This window comes from Corapipo altera, unplaced genomic scaffold (assembly GCF_003945725.1).
Source record: "Corapipo altera isolate COAL_440 unplaced genomic scaffold, ASM394572v1 271, whole genome shotgun sequence".
In the NCBI taxonomy this organism is placed as follows: Eukaryota; Metazoa; Chordata; class Aves; order Passeriformes; family Pipridae; genus Corapipo; species Corapipo altera.
In genome coordinates, this window is record NW_020884935.1 from 830,819 (window position 1) to 856,682 (window position 25,864).

Sequence of the window (25,864 nt, forward strand, 5' to 3'; positions counted from 1 at the left end):
CTGCAGCTGGACCCTCAGGCTGTGCAGACGAAAAACTGGCACATGGATGTGATTGAGATGAATGGGGTAAGTGGGGCTGGGGGACCCAAGCCCCTTTCTGGGATTTCAGCCCCTTCCCTGTGCCTTCATGCCAGCCAGGACTCACCCCCTGTCTCCCACAGATCAAGGTGGAGTTCTCCATGAAGTTCACAAGCAGGGACATGAGCCTGAAGAGGACCCCATCCAAAAAGCAGACCGGTGTCTTCGGGGTCAAAATCAGCGTCGTGACAAAGTAAATGCAGGGCTGGGTGGGCTGATGTGCTTTGGTCCCTATGGGTCTGGGGTTGCACCAGGTCCCCTTGCTCCATCCTTGCACCCTGTTGTCCCCTTGCTCCCACCAACACCGGGGAGCTCAGCTTTTGCTCTTTGCTGGGGACTTGCCCATTCCCTTCACCACCCCAATCCTTCCCGCCCAGCAGGCCCATCCTGCCCCTGGCCCAGGGTTTGCAGGGCTGGGCCCATCGCTGTGGGGTCCCCTGGGAATCTTTGCTCACGGATCTGCTTCCCGAGCCAGGCGTGAGCGCTCCAAGGTGCCTTACATCGTGCGCCAGTGCATCGAGGAGGTGGAGAAGAGGGGCATCGAGGAGGTCGGCATCTACAGGATCTCCGGCGTCGCCACTGACATCCAGGCCTTGAAAGCTGTCTTTGATGCAAGTGAGTGTCCTGGGGGAACATCTGCCCTTTGTGCCTTATTCCCGTGGGAGGGTTCACAGGCACCAAGACCCCCCTGCCCTGCAAGCCCAGGGTCTGGTTATTGCATTGCACGTGTGCAAAATGTGCTGCTGGGCCCGGGGAGGGGCTGGGTGTGAGGAGGAGGGTGTTGCTGGGAAAGCAAACACCCAGAGATCCCAGCCCTTGTTTGTGCCTCGATGCCTCTGAGCTGCCGCCGCTCCTGGCTGGCTCCTGGGAGACATTGAGTCAGGGAAATGTTGCACATGGACTTGCAAATTGTTCCGCGTCCTGTTGCCCAGCCAGGCGGGAACCACTCGGGTTTTTCCCAGCCTCAGCCTGGCTAAAGGGGCTGTGAACCCAGCAGTGCTATCCCTGCCCTCCAGCTGGCAGCCTGCCTGGAGAGCTGGAGTGATGAGACCCAGAGGGGAAGGAGGGCAGGAGGCATCACATGTTGGTGCTCTCTGGACAGATAACAAGGATATCCTGGTCATGCTGAGTGACATGGACATCAATGCCATCGCTGGCACGCTGAAGCTGTACTTCCGTGAGCTGCCCGAGCCCCTCCTCACTGACAGACTCTACCCCGCCTTCATGGAGGGGATTGGTAAGGCCTTGGGGATGGGGAAGGGGTTGGTGTCCAAATGTGGCTCTGTTTGGCATTGCCTGCTCTGGGCTGGAAGACTCCCAAGGGTCCTTCCCAGCTCGACCCACTCGGTCCTGGCTTGTTCTTGCTGGCTCCAGGCCAGCTCAGGGCTTGTGGTGCTGCTCCTCAGTGCCCACACACTGACTGCTGGGGGGCATCTGGCCATGGTGGGTCCTGCTGCTGCACCAGACCCTGTCCTGAGCCCTCTCCTTCCTTGTCTACAGCCCTCTCAGATCCTGCTGCCAAGGAGAACTGCATGATGCACCTTCTCCGCTCTCTGCCTGACCCCAACCTCATCACCTTCCTCTTCCTGCTGGAGCACTTGAAAAGGTAACGGCTCGGGGGCTGCCTGGGGCCGGTGGGAGGTGCAGGATGGGTCTGTCTCACTGCTTTGCTGTGGGGATGGGACATGAAAGGAGTTAGAGCTGCTGTTTGATTCCTGTGCTGCCTGCACAGGCTGGTCCCAAACTGGAAGCAGATGGTGCAGTGCTGGTGCAGGGCAGGGCTGTGGGCAGCAACCTGGGCCAGCAACAGCAGCACAGTGTTGGGCAGGCATGGAGGGTCCCTTCCCTCTCCCTGCCCCTCCAAGAGGGTGCAGCCCCAGGTGTGTCCCACCTGCCCCATCTCTCTGGGCTCTGGCATATTCACCAGGGTCCTGGCCAGGCTGCAGCCTGTTCAGACCCTTTGGCTGATGTCAGTGTTGGTTTTCCACATCTCCTCTCTGTGGGTCCCATAGGATGCTGGAGGGATCCTGGAGCTGTTCTGCCCCCCCAGAGCAGCTTCTGGTGCCCCAGGACCACCAGCCATGGTGCCACTGGGGCCTGTGCTGCCCCTGGCCACTCATGTGGGTCAGCTCTGCAAGGAGCACATGTCCTCTGGCAACATGCAACTCTTGGCTGCTGCAGCCGGTGTGCAGCTGGTTGGGTGAGCTCTGTGGGGAGCAACTGGCCTTGGCACAGGGCAGGGAATCAGTTGGGAGCAGTGCAGTGTCCCCCTGAGTGGGAAAGCAGTGCTGTGTCCCTTGCCACCTCTCCAGCAGTAGCCCTTGCAAAACAAGGTGCAATAATCCCTGTCACCTGTCAGCAGTGGGTGGCCAAGACCCAGAGACAGTCAGCTCTGGGGACACATCCTAGAGGTGCAGGTGACACCCTGTGAGTGTCAGCAGTGCTTGGTTTGACAGCCTTCATCTTGTCCCAGATAAAGCCCATCCAAACCTAGGGATTGGCAGTTCTGGGGGCCACTGGAGGCCTGAAAAATGCAGAGGGCATGGGGCTGTGAGGAGGGCAGCAGAGCAGCACACAGAGCCTGGCCAGAGCTGGCCACGGGCTTGGGACTGGGGCTCACGGCTCATGTTACTTGCATCATGAAGTCTTTTTTTTTTTTTTCCTCTGGTTTGGCTAAAACCAAACAGAAAAAGTGATTGATGCTGGGGGATGGGAAAGGAAAAATCCCTTTCCATCCTGAGAACCGGGCACAGCCAGTTCCCACATCTGCTCCCCTGGCCAGGGCTCAAGCGAGCAGCCTGTGCCGGGGAGCACAGCTGCCTCCTAACATGGCAATGTTGTGGTCCTGCTTCCCTCAGTGCTGGCAGGGATCCCACAGGGATCTTGGGGCAGGGAACCTTGTGGGGAGTGGGTGCAGGGGGCAGAGGCTGGTGAGGAGCTCCTGTACCCTGCCGGGATGGGGAGGGCGGAGGCCCCCGCAGCACAGCAGCAAGGGCTCGGTTGCTGCCACATCACACCCGGGGCTCTCGGCCAGGCCCGGCGGCTCTGGAGGAGGCCGTGAAGGGGGCAGAGCTCCCTGCCCTGCACCTGGGTTTTCCGAGGGCTGTGAAGTACAGTGGCAAGCTGGAGGTGCCTCCCTGGGGCTGGGAGAAGGGAGAGCAGCCCTCACCCCCCACATCACCCCATGGCTGCCCTGCTCCAGAGCAGTGTTAGAGGCTGACACTCCCTCTCTCCCCGTACCCCACAGGGTGGCTGAAAAGGAGCCTATCAACAAAATGTCTCTCCACAATCTGGCCACGGTCTTTGGGCCGACACTGCTGAGACCCTCAGAGGGGGAGAGCAAGGCACACCTCACCTTGGCCTCCGACATCTGGTCCCACGATGTGATGGCCCAGGTAAGAGCAGTGCTGGCAGTGCTGGGTGGGAATGGAGGGGTTCACCTGCCTGTCTGGGTAGCTTTGTCACTCTTTGCTGCACAGGGACAAGCTGGGAGGTGGCAGCTCTTCCCCTTTCTGGACTAACACCCCCCACTTGCCTTCTACAGGTCCAAGTCCTTCTCTACTACCTGCAGCATCCTCCCATCTCCTTCACTGAGCTGAAGCGCAACACACTTTACTTCTCCACGGACGTGTAGCCTGCAGGGACAAGGCACCAGCTGCAAACACTCCCAGCTCCCTGCTGGGGGACACGGACTGGATCGCAGCCCCCAGGGAGCCCAGCCCGGACCCAGGACGGTGCCTCCTGCAGCTCCTGTACAATCACGTTCCAGGGGCCCGGTCCCACCGTGCCTCTCTGTAAAGTAGTTGTGTCTTATGTCCCTCCTTGTGTTCAAGAATTGTTTTTATGTATATTTGCTCAACGGAAGAGGTAGTGACTGACAAGGGCTGTGGACACAGGCTTCCCCCTTGGCTAGTTTTCTCCTGGACTCCTTTCTGCCCGCTCACTCCTACCAGGCACCCCTGACGCCTGCAGTGCCCCACGAGTGCCTGTTTTGCCGCCCAGCTCCCTTTGCCCCACGCCTGCATGTGCAGCACTGGCTCGCCCAGGGCCTGGGAGCTCACGGGCCTCCCTCCCCAGTGATGGTGACGACCAGCTCTGCTTTGACTTGCTGCCTGCGCAATCGTTGGACCCCGTGCCTGGATCCCGCTCTGGCCCGAGCAAACCTGCGACCATGAGAGCAGAGGGGCAGGTGCTGCTTCCTCCTCGCCTCGGCTCTTCTGGGTGTTTTCAGGCCAGTCCCCTCTACAGCCCTAATCCCGTGCTTTGCCTGTGTGTGTGTAGCATGGCGGTTACTTCCCTCGCTGGATCTCGCCTCATTTTGGGATAACCCCTCACACAACGCTGGAGCGAGAGGTGCTGTGCTGGTCTCAACCCATGGCAGGCTGGAGGGATGGCCAGCCAGGCAGGTCTGCTTCCTGTGCCATGGGCTGACCCCATGTCTGTGCTCTGGCATCAGTGGGGTCCCATCAGGGCACGTGGATCCCAAATTTCCCCAATGTGGAAATTTGGCAGGGCAGAGGGTCCCCGCTGTACACCTGTGAGGCACTCACGCCCCTGCCAGCCCAGCACTGCCATAAGCATTGAATGCACCCTGTGGCAGAGCCTGCCAGGGCAGCAGCATTCCTGCTGTGGCCACAGGAACGAGGAGGTTTTTGTTTCCCTCCTTGGCCTTCCCCACTGCACTGGGCACATGGCAGCACATGGCCCTGCCTTGGAGGCAGCCAGGCTGCCAGAGCCAAGTGCTGTGGAGCAACTGGATGGCCACCCAAGCCTGGAAGGCAGCACAGAGGGACAGGAGGAGGAAAGCCTTCATGGCCTTCCCATCCGAAGGCAGAAATGCTTCCTCTGCCACTGGATTAGCCGTGCCTGGCCAGCTCAGGTCTGGCTCAGTGACTCCAGTTCTTGTCCCTTCCTAGGCTGATGACTGGAGTTGTCAGGCCATGTCCCAAGGCAGGACAGCCACGTGCCTGCACTCGCTGCCAGGCTGTGCTCCGGCCGCCCAGTGCCTGGCTCCCGAGATGTCCCCAACCCCCCCCCCCCCCCCAGGTAGGTGTTGGTACCTGATGGGACACGAAACCTTTCGCTCTGTGAGCTGAGTCCGTGTTCTTGTGGGAAAAGCCCCCCCCACCTGCCCGACTGCATTGGCCCTGTGCTCTCCTGTGCCAAATGGAGATGGATGAGAAGTGACCAAGCGTTTCCCCGACAGTGGCGTTGCCTTTCCCCTCCCCACTAACGGACTGTTCCAGGTAGAGCCCAGCCCCCTGCCCCCGAAGCACCAGGTATGTCCTCAGCCCACCTCCCTGGGGAAGGCAGCACCTGCCAGCCCTGCACCAGCAAAGCAACTAAGGAGGGGAGGTCTCTGTCCCCCTCCAAAGGGCTCACACTCCAGACCCTGCTCCTCTTGACTACCAGCTAAACAGAAGGGAAACAGCGTTGCAGAAAATAACCAGGCGTCTGTCTTGGCCCTGGACCCAGCAAGGAGGCCGAGCTTTAGATCTGACTGCACAACAGACCCCTGTGTGTGTCTGATTTGTTACATGTGTCCAAGTCTCTGTCCACGACACCGTCATTCCAGATGGAGACTCTGTACAGCCAAATCTCCCCCCGTGCGACAGTGGCTGGAGGCCTGGTCCCCATGACTGGCTTTTGCTTGTTCCTACAGAGGGGGGGGTGGACTCTTGCAGCTACAGGTAGAATAGAACTGTTAATTAATATTTGACTTTCAAAAGTTGTTAAGGATATATTTTTGTTTGTGTTCTGTTTCAATTTCTGTAGATTATAAACTTTAAATGGCTGTAAAACCATGTGAGGAGAAAAAAAAATGTTAATAAAAATGCAAAGCCCTGATATTTGCACAAAAGAAGCCCTGTGGTGTTGCTGTTTGCACTAACTGATCACCTTGGCATCACAGCTTCTACTCTTTCTGTCGTGGAATTCTTGCTAGTTGCACTTCAAGCCAGTGGTATAAGCACAGGCAGTGGGCCAGGCAATATTTGAAGAGATTTCCTATGGTTTGGGCTACATCCTTGCATTTTGGAGGAAAACAACCTGGACTGTCTGGAGCCAGCCTGTTTAATCAGCCTAGAATTACTCAAGCTTAAAATTCAGCTGACTTGCACAGCTTCTGGCCTGAGGATACTGAACAGGCACAGCAAGGGACATCAGGAGATCTGGAAACCTCATCTGATAGATCACATGGTGCTGTCTCCCCACTTCTGTGTGGGAATGGGAGACAATGTGCCTCCAAACTGACCACTGCATCAGCCAAACAACCCTGCTAGTATTGCTCCTCCAGATAAGCATGTGCTGTCACTGTTCTGGGATGTCAAACTGTGGATGCAAAGGAGGGGAAGTGGGTGGGAGAACCCCATTAGGTGTGTGCACTGCATCTGAAATCCCACTGCCTCAAAAGGATGGTGGTGGGTGTTTGCCTTTTTGGAGTGGCTCAATGAAGGTTAAAAATGACCCCCTGAGGTCTGAGAACAGAGCTTAGTTAGAAGAGCAGGAGCACAAATCACAAAGGCAGCAGCTCTTTGGGCTAACAAACATATTTTGCCTTCAGCACCAATGTTCAGCAGAATAACACTTCACTCCCCCCAGTGTAGCACTGGGGCACTCTGAGGTGGCACAGGGATGTGACAGGAAGCAGACTGTGTGCTGAGTGAATGCCCAGTTATCTGTCAAACAGTGGTTTAGTCTCACAGCTCTGCTTTCTAGTCTCACTATCAAACTGCTGGAACTAATGGGGCGAGCCTGGGGCAGTTAAAGCAGTAGCAAAATTCTTTGTACTCCCACAGCGAGGTTAAATCAGGCTAGCCAAGTGGCTACAGAGAATTATACTTCAGCAATAACCTCTTTTTCTTTCCCCTTAAACTGTTTTGTTCATCTGCCAGTAACCACATGGCTCTAAGGCTAAGGATTCCTTTCTGCTTTTCCCTTTAAGACATGGTAAAGAAATCTGGCGCTCATCTCTGTACTTATGAAATAAGACAAGTTGTACAGATGGTGGTTTGTCTTCAAATGGTATTTTAAGAAAAGCCTGGAACAAACTTATTTCTCCACAGGATCTTACCTCTCCCCAACAGAGAAGCAAGCTGCAAACTGGTAACTGTTAAACACTTGCAGCACGTTCGAACACCCGGTAACCTAAATCGGTGCATTTCTGTTCGGAGATTGTCCTCCTGCCTCTTTTGATGCCAGCAACAGACTTAATCAAAGTCAGATTGAAAAAGCTCAGAGTCCAGGCATGTTTCCTGGAAACTGACAGTCAGCTGATCCGTCCTGGAGATGCTGCTCTGTCCCTGGCTCCATCCTCGCGTACTCCCGCGAGTCTGCCCGGAGCAGCTCGCCCGGGCTGGGAGCCAGAGCGTTGTTAGTCATTCAGAAAAGCGGCCAACACCGTCCCGCTCGCGCTCATCGGGACTCCAGAGGCAGTGGAAAGGTAAGCCTGGTGGTTGTGCCGTGGTGCAGGCTCTCAGCAGCAGCACTGGAGCTAAAGGGAAGGCCGCTCCCGAGGGATCCGGCTGTTACCGCAGGTAGTAATCGACCGCAGCGGAGAAAGCGGCGAATCCCCCACAGCCGATCACCCCGGCCTTCAACCCGGCTGCAAGGCAAGGAGGGGGGGAAAATGAGGCAAAATAAGAAAAATACTTCTCTTCCCAGTAACTTGCTTACGCTGTGCTGGCTCAAAGGGGTCACACCTGCAGGAATGTGGCAGTGCAGCTCCAGGGAACACTGGCACTGCCACTGCCCAAGGTGAGGGGGAGCCTGATGTACAACGCCCACAGTGGGACCAGCAGGACACCCTGGCTGGGTCCTGTGTTGCTCAGTCTCCACAAAGGGACAGAAGAGGACACTTCACTGGCCACTGCTGATTTTGGTGTGCTCTGATCTCAGCACTGCAAGTGGCTTTGTGGGACTAGGGAGGGACAGGAAGAGCAGCTATGGCTCTAAAAGCTCTAAGAGGATTAGGTCGAGGACAGACACAACTTAACAAGCTCAATTAGAAGCACTTTCAAGAGAGCTTTCTTCTCTTTTATGCTCTATGGACAGGCTTTTTACTTTAGGAGGAAGTTTGATATTTCTGATGAGCAGACCAGGTCTCTTCCTACTTGGGGTTTTTCCCAGATGTTATTACCACTGAAGGCTTCCCAAATTCCCCACTAGTGCTGCTGGACTAAAACCCTAGTGCTCCTACTCCATACATATGTTTGATACGTAAGAAAGGAGGAAAGCAAATTAAGTGTTACTGCCAGTGAAATAGCAGATATAAATAAAGCTCTGTTAACACAAGAGCTGTAGCTTTGGAGTTGTATATTTTTGGCTTCCTCCTCATTACACCACAGAAGAATGTTAGGTAGCCAACAGCATCTCCTCATTCTTCTTCTTGTGAATTCTGTTGATTTTCCTCCAATCTCACTGTCCTGTATGACCAAACTTTCCCTACCCACACTTATCTTTGGAGCTGACAGGAAGATGAGGGCGCAGTCCTGTCAGAATGGAGCACATCCTCATCTGGGCTTCACTACAGTCCCCATGCAAAGAGGTCTGCAGTGTGTGTTCCACACAGAACACTGTGTGCTCTGTAACCAAATTCAAGTCTTATCACAGAAACAGTTCCCAGCAGGCACCACCAACCTCTGAAGCCGATGGCTCCTCCCGTGATGCAGCCACTGATAACACTGTTCTTCCAGTCTGACTTCCCACGATACTGTGGAATTGAAAATCAGAGTCAACAAGTAAATACGGAATAAACACTCAGTATCTGCACTGACAGCAAGGAAGATTAAACGACCTTCCAGCCCCTTCTCAGCTGAGGATGTTTTTCCCTCTGTTCTCAGCAGATGGCCCTGCACTCCCAAACTTGCAGGGCCAGGAGAGGAGGAAGGAACAGGTCGCTGGGAGAGGTAAGACAAATCCACATGGTGCAATGCAGTGCTACAGGAAGGATCCTCAGGTGAGCTGCTACATCCCCAACACATAGCACTGAACATGAACACTTGCTTAGAGGGTTTAAAAGTGCTGTGACTACCTGAGTGCAGCCCTGAGCCCAGCCAAGCTGCTGGTTCTTGGCACAGGTGAGAGCCACAGCACCTGCTGACAAAGATGCACTATTTCCATAGCCAGGACACGCTGGATTTTCATCAGTGCAGAGACCAATTTGTTCTGCTCCACTGTGCAAGCAGATACTTTTCTTTAGATACTACTTTTCTTTAGATGAGTTAAGAAATAGCTGTGTCTTTCAATTAAAAGGCAGGACTCAAATTCATAACAGGGTAATTTTCCTATTTAAGAAACTGGATTATTGCTGAGCTGCACAAGTTCATTTCTTGCTGTAGGGGCCAGATGAAAACAGGCTAACTGTTACTTAAGAACTCTAATCAAAGGATCCCATTCTACATATGGAATTTTTAGGCACTCAAATTACCATGCTGCAACTCACCGTTTGAGTTTTAAAGTAAAAACCACTTGTAGCCAGGGTTTAAAAAAGCAATGCCTACACTTGCCAATACATTCAGGACATAAACTGAAAAGGACTTTTCAAAGGGGATATACATACTTACGTGCATCTAGTACAAGTAAGTATACAATAAAACATTTCTCAGTGCTGAAGAGGTTATTACTCACAGATTCCACCACGCACTCCGTGCAGGAGAACATGGCACCCACGATGGCGAAGTTCTTGGCGTAGGAGATGCCCCTCTGCCCCATGTCCTTGAGCACCTCCTTGGCCGTGGGCGTGCGATAGGGATCCTTGGGATCAAACCCCACGTTGGTGTCGATCCCAGCCGTGAAGATCCCGAACGCGCCTCCCAGGACAAACCCTGTCAAAGGCAAACAGTGTAACAGTGAGCAGGGATCGGAGCGGCACATTCCCTGGAGTGGCACATTCCCCGCGGGCTCCAGAGCAGCCCTGGAGCGCCACGGGGGCAGTGCGGGAGCCCGAGTGGCCGGTCTGTGGGTACCGCGGACACCCGCTGAGAGCCTGTGCTGTGCTGGGGAAAGCACCTCCGCCTCTCCAAGGAAGGCAGACAGGCAGCGATCCCTCCCCGGGACCTGTGACAGGCGCCGGGGGAGGCTTAAAAGGAGGAAAACCAAAGGCGGGGGCTGCAGCCTCTTCTCCATCAACCTTTCCCGATTCCACAGGGATACCCCACTCCCGAACCACCCCACAGCGGCTGTCCCGTCCCTCCAGCCGCCCCCGGCCCCCTCAGCCGCCGCACCTCCCACACAGGCCAGCGCCGCCTTGAAGGGGCAGCTCTCCATGACCCGCTCCACCATCTTCTGCTCCTCGCTCTTGGGCGGGCAGGGGATGCCGCCGAAGACGGCGGGATCCCACGCGCGGGGCCGCCGCTTGTCGCCCACCAGGTGCTCCAGCAGGACGCTGTACTGCAGCGGCGGCGAGGGCGGCGGAGGCTCGCCCGGCACGGAGGGCGGCGGGGCCGCCATGACGGCCCTGGGACACCGGCCGGGGGTTCAGCGCCGCGCCGGCGCCGCGCGCGTTGTCTCGCGGGAGTTGTAGTTCCGCTGCCGGGAGGCGCCGCCGCCGTGCCGCTGCGCTGGACTACACCTCCCAGCGTGCATGGCGGGGGATGTACTACAACTCCCGGCATGCTCCGCGGCGCGGAGCGTGATTGGATGTGCCGGGTAGCGCGGGGACTACATTACCCGGCGCGCCGCGCGGAGGCCCCCTGGCGGTCGGTGCGGCCGCTGCAGGCGAGTGAGCGCTGCGCTCCGGCTCCGGCTGCGGGAGCATCCCAGGGAGAGGCGGCAGGTGAGCGCGGGGGGTAACGGGAGCTGAGAGCCCCGCTCGGGCTGCGGAGGACCGGCAGGGCTGGCGAGGGACCGGTAAGGTCCCCCGGGGCACCACTGGGCTGAGGGAGGGCTGAGGTGCCGCAGTGCGGGACCGAGTCCCCGTGCCCGGGCTGAGGTGCGGGGAGGGCTCGGGAGGCGCGGAGCTGTCGCGGTGCGGCCGCCGCGTCCTCCCGCGGGGCTGGTCCGGTGTGTGAGGGCAACAGGTCCCGCACGGGCGGGCGGACGGTGCCGGTGCCGAGCCTGGACCCTCCACGGGCGGTTCGGCCCCGCAGCGTCACCTGAGCCCGAGGCACCTGAGCTGCTCCCTGTCCGTGTCCCCGCGATGTCCTCGGAAGCCTTTCCGGCCAAACCTTGGGTTTCCCCTGCTGTGGAGCAGCGCTGTTACTTCAGAACCTGCGTGTCTCAAAAGGGCTCAGACAGTAACCAAAATCTGTCTTTCCATCACAAAATGCGAACTGGGCTCGTGTCAAATCACGCAGGAGCCTTGGCTCTGGGGTGCTTGTGCTGTTTGGCGATGGGGCGAGAAATGTTGCTTTTCCCCTTCCTAAACAAGGTGCTGTGAGCATTAAAAATCTTCTTGTGTTGCGTTTTGCTTAACCTGTCTTACTTTCTCGTTCTTGTGGACTAGAACCAGTTTTCATCTTCACAAGTGGTGATGGGACTGTCTTGCAGACACCTTTCTTCTTAATTGATATTTTTCCTGTTTTAAGTTATCTGTGGTTTTTAAACCCATGAAAAACAGCTATGTTGGTTTCAATAGGATGCGTTGAATTAGTGTATTGCAATAATTGGAAGCTATTTAAAAGATTAAATAATTACTTTTAAATGATGCTTTAAGTCTGAAATCTTCATCGTAGCCCAAAGTGCAACTCTTTAAAGGTCCCAAAGTAATAAATTTTCTTTCTTTTCTATTACCCTTTGCTCTCTGTCCTGCTTATGTCTTAGTTTAGGCCAGAACAGGTAGGTTCAAATAACGATGTAAACTGGTGGTTTTATCACTTCAGATGTTTAATTACACGAAGTTCAACAACTTTCCTCTAAATTCCACTGCCCTCTACTGGCTGCACCAGCGGGGCCACCTGCCTGCTGCTCTTCCCTCTCACTCTTTTTTAATCTTTTTTTGCTTGTTTATTGATGTTTGGGGCGGGTTTTAAGCTCTTTTTTAAGGTCAGAAACCCCGGAAAAGCACGCTCTTAAAAACTACTACAGCGGGATCTTTACAAGGTAGAGGAGGTTGCAGGCAGGATGATCTCCCTAAGGAGCCCTCAACTTCAGATTTCAATCTTCTCCTTGATCCAAAATAACCTTGCTGGGCTGATCTCGGAGTCACACGGCAAAGTCTAATTTCCAAAGGCATGAAGGGAAAACAGGGTATGTTGGATTTGAATTTTCAGCACTGAAAGTTTACATGTATAGTTGGAATATTGCTTTGACTTGCTTTTCTCAGTTCCTGGATTTTGGAGGAAATGCTGGGTTACTGTTTGTTTTTAAAGATAATATTTTTGTAAATATCTTTGTAAATAAGATTATATAAAATATATTTATAAATACTCTTATATTTGTGTTATATTTCCACCCTTAGATATTTAATAGTTTTCTCCTTTTCCCATTCATGCTGCTCCATGTTCTACTTACGAACAAATACTTGTGCTTGAGTATTTGAATAATCTCATCTGCCTGAACAGATTTTTTTGCGTGGGTGAAATCAGATGGAGGATTAAGGATTTGAGAGGGAATATGAGAGTTCAACACATCTTTGATAAATAAGTTGTTCAAATGAAACTTTCAGCTGTTTCTTTCTTATAAGCCTGTGAACCTTCATCACTGCAGTCGTGATGCATCCAGTGCTCTTCCCTCTCCAGGACTGCTGTCCCTGAAGCCACTCTTTCATCCTGGAGCTGTTCAGTCCAGCACAAGGGCTTAAGTTATTTTTATCCTTTCCTGGTGCCATGAAATGGAACATTTTCATTTCGGGCGAGCGTGTCCCTTCCCTGTGCCATGGCAGCAGTGGGCGCGGATGATCCCGAGTTTTTTTGCTGCTCCAACGAGCTCGGCGTCTGTTTCAGCAGAGGGCAGCACATGGAGACACCAAATAATTGCGTTTCACTTGACCTTTACAGTGACTCAGTCTTTCTCCCACACTTCAGCATTCTTCCAGACAGGATAACCCTTGGAAATAATGCAGGGTTTGTCTGAAATCCTGGGTTTGCATCCGTCTTAGCTGCAGAGTTCCCAGGCTTTGAACAGGCTCTAGCTGTCATTTTTGGCATTGCTATTAAAAAAATAAAAGTAAGTTTTCACAGCACTCAACATTATTTTGTCAAACTGCCAGTTCCAGAGTCTTTTCTGAAGTGGGCAGCAAGTGGATGAAGGTGGAAGTCCACAAGAATTAGATCAGATCCAGCCTCTTTCATTAGTTCCTGCTTGTGAGCACCTTTTTCCCCTTACCAGAACTGTGATGATGGAGGGGAATGAGAGGAAAAGGGGGCAAATTAATGGATATTTTAAGGAAAAAAGGAAAAGCTTTCAGTCACAACAAGCAGAAGAAAGTGTGGCTGTTTTTTAGGTGATCCCACTGCCAACCTCACTTCTTGTGTAGCAAAGATGTTTCCAGTGGCTACAAAAGGAAGGGTGCTGGGTCCTGCTGGGCTTCATTTCCATCCTATACATTAAACATGATCCTTTCCTGCTTCTCATCTGGGTTGTGAATGTAGTATTTTATCTTTTTTCTTTAGGAGATTTTGGTTTTTAAAACACATTGGAGGAGTATTTTGTAAAATATATTAAATTCAGTGAAAGAAAGCTGGTTTAGCTTCTGTACTTCCCTTTGCTTTTGAGTTTAACCAATTTATTTGTTTGAGAGTGCAGTTATTTTTTTCTTCTGAGGCAGCAAGGCTTTCAGTGTTGGAGGATACTGTCACTACCATGGCAAACAGCTAAAGTACTGGAAAAAAAAAGGTTAGATTGCAGCTAAATGGCAGGTATATGGGAGTTAAAAGGCATTCTGAGTCACAGATTTTTTTTTTATTATTTTTTTTCTTTAGGTCAATATAAAATAGACTGCAGAGAGAGGTCTTTCAATAAAATCTCCTTTTAGGATCAGCAGACTTGTTCCTTGTGACTGTCTTCTGTTGCTCAGAGAGGAGGAACAGGATGTGGCTTTTTGAGATGAGTGTTTGATCCTGTCTGCTCTCTTTTAACGTTTGAGATCTCAAAGTGTTCGTCCCTTTTGAAAGTGAGGTGGTTTCTTTGTGTTTGTTCCACTTCAGCAAGTTACTCCTTCTCCTCTTCACAGTTTCCCTAATATTACACATGACTTTTGTTTTCACCTGTGAAATTTGAAATGCACTTGTGTGGTCTAAAAAAAGCTCTGTGTAAAGTTTCAGGCATCATCATCTCCCAGAGATTTAAGCTGTTGCTATAGAAGCCTAAATTCTCTCTGAGAGACCTTTCCATTATAAAGAAGTTGATACTGCAGGAAAGTTGTCATGGAAATATGCAGCAAAAAGAGAAAGGAAATCTCAATTTGATGACTGTTACACAGGCTCAGCCAACTTGAGGTGGTTTCATATCTGGAGATCTGAATCTGCAGATTCCCTTCGTTGCATTCCAGTGGGCTGGAACTACAGAACTAGAACCGACAGAAATAAATGATTTAACACTTGGATAACCAAACACACCTCTTCAACTTGGTCAGCTTTGTCCAGATTCAGGTTTCCTCACTGCATAATAATGTCTAAAAAGGAGTGTGGCACTATTCCTTGGGCTACTTAACCCTCCAGGTGGAAGGCAGGGTCCCTTTGGAGCTGAGTTTGGGGCTTTGTTTTGGGGCTCGTGGTGTCAGGACATTGGGGTGGGCACAGAGAGCAGCATTATCTGCAGCCAGCCTGGTTTCTCTGCTGGAGGAAACCCCTTCCAGGTGACTTTGGCAGGCCAGGGGATTTCCAGCAGCCTGGTTCTAATGGGGGATGAGCTATAGCACAGCTTTTTATTGTATTTCTGGCAATGACCACTCTGAAAGGATTTATAGAGCTGCCACTATTGAAATGAGGCTTTCAGAACCAATTTTTAAAAGATTGACTAAAAATAGTTTGTTCTGCAGGCTTCAGTGCCATTTCAGCTTTGAACAGGAGCCCTTTGTGTTCAGCTAAATGATGGTATAAGCAGATCCCTCTCCATGAATTTCTTGTCCAGTTATACCATCACCAAACCTCTTTGGTTCCCTGGTTTCAAGCTTTTTTGTGCCTCTCTTACTAAAGCCTCCTGGTATCTAATAGATGTGATTATGAGTGAGCTGCCTTTAAATATCTATTACCAGTGTCACCATGGTAACTGCTGGAAGAGTTTCTTGCTGGTAGAAGGTTTCCAGCTCCCCGAGATACAACAGGGCAAAATGCTTAGGCTGTTGTTTTCACGGTTTGAATGAGATCAAAGAGGGGAGAAAAAAAATAACATTTCTGATTTTTAATAACAGTGGATGTTAGTGGCACTGAAAGGAGTAAGATTGATGTTGAAGTCTGTCCTCAGATCAGAGAACAGGGGAGAGTTAGACAGGCAGGGACAGCCCAAACTTTCCCTGGACAGCGTGCAGGCTCCTGCAGGAATAGAAAAATGTCTCTCTCTTGGCTTTTCTTTTGATGCTGTCAACAAGTGAACTAATTATTCCTAATGAAGGATCCAAAATCGTGATATTCCACTTGCCACAGCATCAGGCAGAGTTGCTGAGTGATTCAGTGTGGAGTAGATAAAATTGAGCTGGTTTGTGTGTTCTCATTTCTCTGCATTGCCAAACTGCTGCTTCTCTCTCTAGACCTTCAGGCCAGTGGTGTTAGTTGGGTAATACAGTGACTTTCCTGCTGTCCTAGATTTCCAAATCTTCCTCTTTCCTTCTCTCACATCTGCTTTTTTCCCAAGTTCCTGTTGTGTGGCCAATCAATCCTCCTTTGCTCTGTAATGACAGTTGTTTCTATCGGCTTCTACACGACAGATTCACTGATGTCCCTCATGCAAACTGTGTCTCTCCAGGGGGCTGTTTTGCTTTCATTTATTTATTTACTTATGGTAAACAGGTCAAAAACTCCATAGGGCACTTCTTCCTTTTCATGCAATCTGTTCTCTTGCTTCATTACTCTCCTACTTGAATATCTGCTGGAGATGTAAAATTATCACTTGCTTTTATAGAAACACGGAAAGCTGAGCACCTATTCCTGCTGCTCTCCCACTTGCTGTGCCTCCTGCTTTTGGCATTTAGGCCTTCTGCCTTTTGGTGAGGGAGGATCCCATTCCCATAACGGGCTGTTCTGCACAAGGAAATGGGACCTTGGGGAGAGGAGCAATTTGCATCCACTTTCTCTTCTGTGTGTGGGGACAACTGCCATGGCAGAGCCAGAGGTACCGTGCACCTCTCATGTCAGAGTTCTGCTGCAGGATGAGCTCATGCTGATAAACGGTTGATATTTGTCCTCACTTGCCTTTTGAGCCACACAGTGAGATTTTTCTTTTTTTTTTTTTTTTTGCTGAGTTTAAAGATGCTTATAATTGATTTCAGTTATCAGGTTTATTCCATGCCAAATTTGCGCTGAGCGTTTAAAATCCGAAGCGGTTGTGGTTACTAACCAAGAAATCCAAGGAAATAATTTCATAAGAAGTGTTGAAAGCAGAACCTGGGTCTCAAGAGGGAATTTGCTTGCATTATACCACTACTCCTTTCTTAATGGTTCTTCTGTAGCACTGTGGTTAATGCTGGAAGGATCTCAGTGTTTGGGTACTTCCAGCTTCAGCTGTATGCTTTAAATTTCTCAAGTCTGCTAAGCTGATTTAAAAGTTCAAGCAGCAGCAAACATGTCTGTTCATACAAGCTGTCTAGAAGGAAGGAATTGCTGAACGTTAATTTAGGTTCTCCCTTTTTTTCTGGATTTGATTACATCATCAAAGCCAAACTTTTATGCTGCATTTTCTGGGTGCCTCCATATAACAGTGTGCATGACTTTTTCAAAAGTGCTTACCATATGGCAGTTAAAATCAATGGGCACTCTAGACCCTTATTAACTTGTGATATTCAGTCAGTAATTTAGGTGCCTTCATTTCCTGACCTGTAAAATAGATGAGTTATTAAGGTACTGCAATGATCAACTGATTTTGTTCAAGTAGCTGTAAAAGATGCAGGGAGGAAGAACGAGATGGAAACTCTAAGTCATTGCTGTGTGGGGAATCAAACCTTACCAACAGCCTTTTTTTTCCCTGAAATCCTGATCTACATTAGAGGGCTCGTAGACCACCTGAGACTTGAACTCCTTGTGCTTCATCAGCTCCCTGTGTGAGTTTGTCCCAGATTTGTTGCTGCTGGGCTCCCTGTGGTGCTCCCCGTGCATCTGGGCAGACCCTGCAGCTCTGCTTCCATTCAGGCACTTCCAGTGTGAGTCCTTTGGAAACAAAGCTGATACCTCTGGGTCTTTTATTTGCATCACCCTCAAACCTACCAAAAAGTTCAAAGCAGTGGGACATTCCTCCACCATCCCGTTGGGGTTGTTAATTCTAAGGCAGCCTCCAGCACACATCCTCTCTAGTCCTTAATTTTCCTGTGCAGCTCTGCATTGTCAGTGATCAGCAAAAATTTAAAATGAAATGCTATTCTGTTCAGGGTTCCTTAGAGGTTCTAATGGATACCTGTTGGAATTCCTTCCCTGTTAGGTGATAAAATGCAAGGTTTTCCAGCATGTGATCCCTCTGGGACAATAAGTAAGGGGAACAAGTAGGGCTGTGCAGTGTTTTGCCTGTGTAGGTAGTAAAAACTTGCTGTGCTACTTGAATATGGTAATTCTCTATGAATTGTTAATGAATGCCACGTTATAACCTATATATCAGAAAACTAACTGTGAGGAATAATAAAATATAAAGATATTCCCTTTAAGTCTTACATTTAGTCATTGAAATAAAAAAAAATCAGTTAAATAAAAAAGAACACATAAATTTTACTTTACTCTTTCGGGGAAGAGCATTGAGTGTTACCTTTTTTGCATGTGTAGATTTATCCACATTTTGAACAGCAGGGTGACTGCAGTGAAGCTGTCCTTGGTTTGCTGCTGTATCTGATGCCTAAGGAAGTGCAGACACTTGAAAATCCCAGAGAAAAATAAGCACTGGATGAATGTGCACAGAAGTGATCAGAGACTTTTATTTTAAATACATGGAATATGATGAGCATTCCTTCACTACATAGATTTCCTTTCTCATTTTGCTTTTTTCTGTGGGTTGGCTATTTTTTTTCCTCAGATAGATGTGCGTTAACTCTTCAGTGTTCTTCTCAGAAATGACAGAAATACTGAAAAATGCTGGCACATCTTGCAGACTCTTACTTTTGAAACAGGCAGTTTCCTAATTCTATTTTTGACTGTCTTAGTGGCTGTTCCCTTGGAAATTTTAAAGTTGTTGTCTGGTCTTCTGAAATTTTGGCAATAGGCACCAGAAGAAGCTGTTTTTCTTGTCTCCTATAGCACTTCATGTTCCATAAAACATATCTGCCTTTCCCCCCTCAATTTATTTAATCTACTCTTTTCCAGCAACAAATATTTTCTCTGGTGGCAGGTCAAAGCTGGTGGCCAGGCTGAGCCCCTCAGGTGTAGGAGTGGGAACATGAAACTGTGAGAAGTCTCTTAAGAACAGGGAAATAAAAATAAATCCAAGTTCTTCGAGTCAGCACACACAGATTTCTTGTACTGGTGGAGCCTTTTTGGCAGCAGTTGCAGGAGTTCAACTCATTGCATCCACCCACTTGATCAGCATCATCTTGTTGACTGAACAGCAGTTGTTTTTGTCAAAATGGAAAGTGGTGCCCCATGATTCATCCTGCAAATGTCCACTAACGGCATCAACTTCCCGACATCTGCACTGCAACTGAGAAAACAGAGAAGTTTGTATCAGTTATGTCCAAAAAGGAGGAAAGCAGTGAGTAAATGCTGTCCCAAAGCCATGGCCTGACTCCACTAATACCCACTGTCTGATGCAGACTTTCCTTTGTAATTACTTTTGGGTTTATAACTCCAGACAGCAGTGTTCCAAGCCTCATAACTGAATTAGAGACTTGCTTTAGAAAGACATTGTTATTGACATAATGGCCTTGTTTATGGAATTTCTATCCTTTGTAATTTTGTTTCATGCACAAAAGCAGTTAAATATGGCATAAATATCTGTAAATGCAAAGATATTTAAAATCTTGTTCCTTGTGCAGGCCTTTTTTCCACACTGTGCATTTGCCTCTCAAATGAGCTGTGCCACTCAAAATTCTGCCCTTTGCCCATTTCATTGTCTCATCCGTATTTGTTCTTGTGAAATTGCACAGGTAATGCAGTTTGCAACACAAAGCCTTTAAACTCCACAAATGCAGTATTTTAGAGGTGTATTGATTAATGAGGCTTGATCTTATTCTCCCATACCTTGTTGCAGAATTGTGGGAGCAAGTGGATTGAGCAGAATGCAAGCAATATGTTCACTGTTACTTCGTCTGTCAACCGAATTCACCAGCTGGGTGAGAACCTGGCAGATACTTTAAAAAAGTTTGTATTGCTACTTGAAATTGCTTTCTCACCCTGGCTGTGTGAAAGTAATTATGGTTCAGGCCCTGGACAGGCCACAGGCTTCCTTGATGAGCCTGGCAACCCATTTGAGCTGTTTATTTTCTGGGCTGTTTGTTCATTAAACAGAAAGGCAGTTTTTTAATTCAGAAGGTTTTGTGCTGAATAAATCTTTGATCTAAGTAAAGAGATCAGATAATTATAACCATAAGTGCTACCAGAAAACCTCTAAATAAACAAATATACTGTCTGGTCTTCTTGGGTTTGGGGAAATTCTCCACCGCTATTCCAGGCTGTCTACCCAAGTTGAAGTATGTAAATGCTGTGACTGTCTCCTTATGCCCAAGCATTTCATTTTTAGGTTTGGGTCAAGTTATATTTATCAAATCTAGCAAAAATATATTTGAGAGAGAAATACTCATCCTCCCTCCTCACTCCCCTCCTTTCAGTTCTTTATTTCTCTTGGCTGAAGGACAGGAAACCCTATGGAGCTGCCAATGCTGCTGTCCCTCTGAGCCCATCCCAACTCACCAGCAGTGGCAGAGGCACCGTGCTGCAGTCCAAAAAGGGTTTTTTTCCTTCAGACAAAGAAGCTTTTCAGCAAGGTTTCTGCAACTGATGTCCCTCCTGTTTGTGAGTTCTGTGTCCAGGCACCTGCAGTTGTTTGCCCCCGAGCCAGTGTCTTTCAGCTGCATCAGTTCAGTTTGGAAGGTGGTCCACAATCCCAGCAGAGGGAGTGACTTGCAGTCTCTGCACCACCTAAGTGACCTCATTGCCTATGCATGTGTTAGGGAATGTAGGGTCACTTCCTCAGGGAGGAGAAACACAGGGCATGCAGATCAAGTATCTACAAGAACTTCCTCCTTATCTGAGCTGAAAATAATCTCAAAAACTCTACATGTTAAATGTGTAAAAATACAGAATGGGTAAGTTCTACAGCCTGTCCTGGGGTACTGAGGAAGCTGGCAAAGTAGGCTGGATAGAAGGATTGGTGCTTTAGATGTTGGCAAACTTGGAATAGCACCTGGTTGAATGTTCAGGGACTAACAACTAGTAATGTTTGCTTGAAACCTGCCAAACATAGAGATAAATAAATCATGGTGTGCTCTGTTTCTTGTTCTGGTGTTTTGAGATCTGAAGGCAAGAGTTCCTCACTCTTAAGAATATCAGAAAGTTGGATCCCAAATCCATAATCTTCAGAGGGGATTTGGCTTGGCCTCAGTCTTAAGGTTTGGTTACTCTGGGATAATAGGAGTAGTGCCAATGCTGAACTGAAACATAAATTTACTCTTGGCATAACATTAGCTCCCTTCAGGCCCCTTTGGCACCCGGAATAAGGAGCTCCAGGGGATGAGGTAAGGTTGGACTATTCAGATCCAGCAACACTTTTTTAATATTGTAAATCTTCCCTGTTTCTCTACTAGAGGTTACTACTGTCACATCAACATGGTTTATATACCAGATTCATGCTGCTGGGAGAGATCCCTCTCTCCAATTCAGGACAGAATTCCTGATCTGTAGTCACAGTCTGTGAATATATTTGGTCAGAGACACCAGAGTGTGACCAGTCCCCTCTCTGGGCAGTCAGACAAAGAGCCCAGTTCTAAACACTTAAGGTTTCTGTCCTTTAAATTTGGATTTTATTTATCTTTGCATCCCCTCTGTCTCCTTCAGCTTGATACTATCTTTTGCCTTCTTTAACTCTCTTAAGATCTCTGGCCTTTTTCTTCCTGTTTTCAAACACTAAATTCTCTTCAGAAAGCTTAAGAAAGAGGAATGTTCTTGAGTATTGTTCACTCCTGTCCCTTATTTGCTCTCTTCTAAATATAGAACAGGTTGACCCTTCTTGGACAGCTCAGAGAAGTCACTCAAGACTGATTCTAGTTACTTGTGTAAAAGCTTCTGTCTTAATGTATTTTCCTTCCCTGCACACACACATACACACACTTTTCCACTTTTTTGAGAGAAATGTCATAAGGTGTCCTGGCCCTGATTGCTGGCACTCTGGGGGAGAGATTATTATTGTGGAATATAAAAGCCTCTGGAAGCTGCTTCTGTGTTTTCCTCTGAAAAATGCCTTCTCTCTGTGCCACCTCCTTGCCCTTCCTCCCCGGGTTTGTGCTGCATGTTTTTGCCTGATTGGATCCCACAGCCCAGCCCGGGGTTTGTGCTCTGCCCAGTGTCCAGCTCTGCCCTTGGCAATGACGGGATCCCGAAAGAAAACTCTTCATCTGCTGTCAGGATTGAAGCATCTCAGTGCTTTGTACGCAGGATACAAATTACTTTCTTGCATAAATCCTCCTTGCTTTGATGAAAATGTAATATTTGTCATTCCCCTGAGTAAGCAAGTGTGCATATGTGTGTGTGTGTGTGTGTGTGTGCTGAATGCCGAGGCGCCGGTGCAGCCAGCCTGCTTCCGTATGTGAATCATTTCTCAAGCAGCTCTCTGGGTCTCACTGCAATGTGGTTTTCCTCTCAGGGAAGCACTCAAGCTCTGAATTTTCAGTCTGGCTTGCACATGCTGTCAGAAGCTAGTGGGAGACAGTTTTCTTTTTAATGCAGAAAAGAGGACAAGCTTTTACTGTAAGTATTTTAATTTTTTTTTTTTTTTAAAGTGGGAACTGTATTACGTCTAGAAGGACTGTTGGGTCAGTGATGTGTTCTTGGACTGAATGGACCTGCTTTGCTCAACAACACTTTTTTCATAGTATCTCACTCTAAAACTAAATTGAATCAAAAAATGTACAGTGTAAACAATCGGTGTTAGCTGAAAATGAGATGGGGGGGGGGTGAAAGCCATTACAACCACAAGAAAAAATCCCTCCATGAGAGGTGGCTACTGTATTTCACTGCTGCTCAGCCACACAGACTTAAGTGACAGAAGGGTTGAAGCTGTTTCTCTGCCTGTTTCTGCTTTCTCCTCTGGCGATTTACGGTCGTTCTCAGACAATTAAGTGAAGCAGCAGCACGAGCAGACTTCTCCTGTGGTGTTGCATGTGCACATAGTCCAGTCGGGAAAGGGCAGAAAGGAATAAGCTGCCAAGTGAATGGTTTTGGCAGCTCGTGCCTCTGCAGGGGGTCAGTGAAGCCCTGGGGAGCACAGGTGCCCTCTTACAGCACCACCAAAGACCTGCTCAGGTTCTCAGCAGGACCCTTCAATTACAGCAGTTTAACAGTTGTCCTTAAAATTGTGCTGTGGACTGAAGCTTGATCATAATAACAATTGTAATAATAACAGCATTTATATAGCAGGTAATATGGCAAAGTTGTAGAGATGTTAATTAAACCCTGTATGTGTAGCAGTAAAGGACTACTGGTAGAACTGGTTTGAAAACAGGGATTCTCTGCCCCTTTCTCTGGTACACAGTCTAACTTCTACATGTCCCCTACTAATCCTTTCTGGTTTGGGTGATTCTCTTTCTAAATTATAAAGTGTTCTCTGCCCCTGTAACCTCAGCAGGAGAGAGGATACTTGATTTGCTGAAATAGTGTTCTTTGCACAATTTGACAGGTAACTAACACATGAATACCCCATCCTAACATGCACAGAGGCAGGTGCTACCCCTTCCCTTTCTTGTTCAGTTTAAACCAATTTCATTGTGTTATTTAGCCCACCAAGGTGGGTCATTCAGTCCACCAGTGGTCACCAAGAGTCCCAGTTGTAAACTGTTGATGCTGTTTCTTAAATCTGTTCTGTTCCTGTTCGTTATGAATATTTTTAAAATGCAGAAGTCCTCTGGTTTCTCCTGCAGCTCTGGGGTTGTGTCCTCATCTTTGCAAAGAGCCCTTGCTGTTGTGGGTTCACACTGTCACTCATAGAAACGCTCAGAAGTTCCCAGTTTATTAACTTCAAGTGAGCTGTTCTGCACTTTAATGGAAGATAAATGTCTCCTCAAGGGATAGCTTCTGGATCTCAATTATTTCTCTGTGTTGTGATGGATGGAAAGTGGGAGCCAGGGAAACATCCCAGCATGTGGCAATCTGTGAGGCTGCTCACTTGCTGCTGTGGAACAGATGTTGATTTATCTCATTTCTACTTTTTTTTCTGTGGGGTTCCTTTCTAAGACAAATGAGTGAGTGTATCTTCATAAATATTCTGTTTAGTGAACAATTATTATCCCATTTTTACAAATGGAAAAACTAAGGCATATAGGAAGATTACATGGCTGAGGGGGGACAATAACCTTGTGCTGAAGCTGAGGGTAGAATCAGGTGGAATTGCAAGAGAACATGTTGCCTACATTATCATCCCTCTGTGCTTTGAGGGGACAGGGAAGGTGCCAGTCTGTGCAGGTACCAGTCAGGATAATCATGTAGCCACATGCTGGGCATCTCTGCCCTTCCGAAAAACACGATCATTCCTTTTCTTCCTTGTAGATGGATCTACCCTCTCTGCTACAGAAAAAAATGTAATGACAGGTAATTATTAGGCAAACCACTTGTAATTATTCTTAATTTCTTCAGCAATTATGTAGCTCTTGCTCTATCTGAAATGAAACCTTCTTTTCTTCCTTCTTGTGGGTTGGCAAAACATGAAGTGACCATATGTGTCACTTGCTTTGTGCTGTGTTCACTGGGACAGTAGTTCAAAGAAACTGGATTAATGAGCAATAGTTGCCTTGAAATGGTTCTAAAGTGTTTTGTTCTCGACCTGCAGTATACTGAACATAAATTAAACCCATCTATTTGGGACAGAGTCATATTGGGGAAAGCCCTGAGTGACCTAATTCTTTATAACACCTACAACATGCTTGTAACTTCAAAAAGGGAGTTTGGAATCAATGCATCAGTTTTAGCCTTCCTGAATCTTTCCTTTGATTTCAGTCTCCAAAGGGTGGATTTTAGCACTGTGTAAACTGATACATTTTCCCTGCCTGCCATACATCAAAGTACTGCGACTCAAAAAATGCATTCTCCAAATTCTGTGGCGTGGAATCACTTCCTGGATATAGTTTTGGTGTGATTTGATAAAATTTGGAATTCCTTGCAGAACCTCTGTGTATTCATTCCACCACCAGATGCTTTCATGTGCCCTTTCCCAGTATGAGGATGTGCTGCCCCTGCCTGTCTTTCTACAAATGCCTGTTGCCACCCAACCCTTCCAGTTGTGTTCTTCCTTGTGTGCATCCATCAGGAATGTGATGAACATGATTCAGAATTGCCACACCGTTGCTAATGTGTAGAAAATTACAGATAGCTTGGGATTTTTGTCTCATTATCCTCCTGTTTATAAGATCAGGGGTCATTAGGAGGTGGTGGCATAGTTTCTCTTCTGAGCTGTGTATTGGTGAGTGGTTAGATAATCAGTGTGAGGGAGGAGGAGGAGGAGATTGAGAATCCATGTTCAAACAGGGTAATTTAAACTGCAAGAAGAGCATGTTCCCAGACATCTCCAAGAGCAGCTTTGGCTTGGGTTTCAAGCATTGGTCACTGGGCTGATGACAGTTTCAGAGAAGTAGCAAAGAGATCTGTATTTTCCTGTCTTATAAATGGCCAGTAGTGTGGAATAAAGACAAGAGCAATGCAGCTAAAACCTTTCTTTGTCCCTTTGCACACATGGGGATCTTCTTGTAATTTCTGCATTTTTCTCATGTGACCGAACTATGAGTGAAAGACGGACAAATCCAAAACCCCAGGGAGAACTTCTGTGGAGGAGGGCAGGCAGGAGGTTTTTGCACTGCTCTCCATGTCTGGAAAATTCATCAATGACTCTAATGGTTGCTGTGGGAAGAGGATTTTATTTTGAGCAGTGTTGAGACAGGGAGTTTTGCAGTTGCTGACCTGGCCTCTGGCAGTTTAGGATGGACCAGAAACTTGTCACGTGTGGCCAGCTGGGACTGTCCTCACCTTGGCCCTCTCTGATGGAGTTTACACATCCTTGTAACCTTTCAGTACATTTGTATACTACTTAATAAATACCAATTTTAGAGATTTATCAAACACACAGTGAAGAAATAAGCAAGAACAGCCTTACCAAAAAATGTGAGCTGGTCTCTTACCAACCTAACCACAGAAAAAGTAACTTTGTCTTTGGGAGATTCCAAGGGAGTTTCCATTCTCTGTGTGTTTCCATCTGGTACCATGGAGGCAAGGAAAAGAACTGGCTCTGCAGGAGCTCATTATACAGTAGAGGTAGAGCCATGTGCCCTGTGAAGACAATTCTCATCTGATGCCACTTTTAAAGTGCTCTTTTGAGGTTTGAGAGTTCTACAGATGCACAATTAAAGCAAAAAGGCAAAGCAAACTACAGCCCAAAAGAGTAACTTTCATGTGAGGATACAACCTTCAGGCAGCCTTAGCACAGTGAAGATTTTGAAGATAGGACTCTTTAGCTGTATTAGAGCCACTGATGGTCAAATCCTGGGACTGGTATTTGGTTTGTGTTTTCCCAATGACTAGAT

At 48.4% G+C, this 25,864-nt stretch overlaps 3 protein-coding genes across 10 annotated transcripts in view; 2 read left to right on the forward strand and 1 right to left on the reverse strand.

Annotated features, from left to right (window-relative positions):
* ABR (ABR, RhoGEF and GTPase activating protein) overlaps positions 1-5,941 on the forward strand; it is a 39,347-nt gene extending 33,406 nt beyond the window's left edge. For all 4 annotated transcript variants that reach the window (XM_027660335.1, XM_027660336.1, XM_027660337.1 and 1 more), the window contains 7 exons: positions 7-66; positions 162-271; positions 554-693; positions 1,181-1,315; positions 1,579-1,684; positions 3,326-3,473; positions 3,623-5,941. In XM_027660335.1, coding sequence (XP_027516136.1) covers positions 7-66; positions 162-271; positions 554-693; positions 1,181-1,315; positions 1,579-1,684; positions 3,326-3,473; positions 3,623-3,712 — 789 coding nt within the window. In that variant the 3' untranslated portion in view covers positions 3,713-5,941. The remainder of the gene's footprint in view (positions 1-6; positions 67-161; positions 272-553; positions 694-1,180; positions 1,316-1,578; positions 1,685-3,325; positions 3,474-3,622) is intronic.
* Positions 5,942-7,084: 1,143 nt separating this feature from the next.
* Positions 7,085-10,575, reverse strand: TIMM22 (translocase of inner mitochondrial membrane 22). Its single transcript, XM_027660341.1, has 4 exons — positions 10,302-10,575; positions 9,706-9,902; positions 8,716-8,788; positions 7,085-7,681 (listed from the first exon to the last, which is right to left on the reverse strand). Exons 1-4 carry the CDS (start codon positions 10,525-10,527, stop codon positions 7,605-7,607), a joined length of 573 nt encoding a protein of 190 aa, XP_027516142.1. The 5' UTR covers positions 10,528-10,575; the 3' UTR covers positions 7,085-7,604.
* A 168-nt stretch (positions 10,576-10,743) lies between these two features.
* SPECC1 (sperm antigen with calponin homology and coiled-coil domains 1) overlaps positions 10,744-25,864 on the forward strand; it is an 87,599-nt gene continuing 72,478 nt past the window's right edge. For 3 of the 5 annotated variants that reach the window (XM_027660234.1, XM_027660239.1, XM_027660241.1), the window contains exon 1: positions 10,744-10,852. The gene's annotated coding sequence lies outside the window, so the exon portion shown is untranslated. Of the gene's footprint in view, positions 10,853-11,227; positions 11,413-21,942; positions 22,047-25,864 lie in introns of those variants that run through there. The other 2 variants (XM_027660235.1, XM_027660237.1) reach the window with 2 other exon arrangements.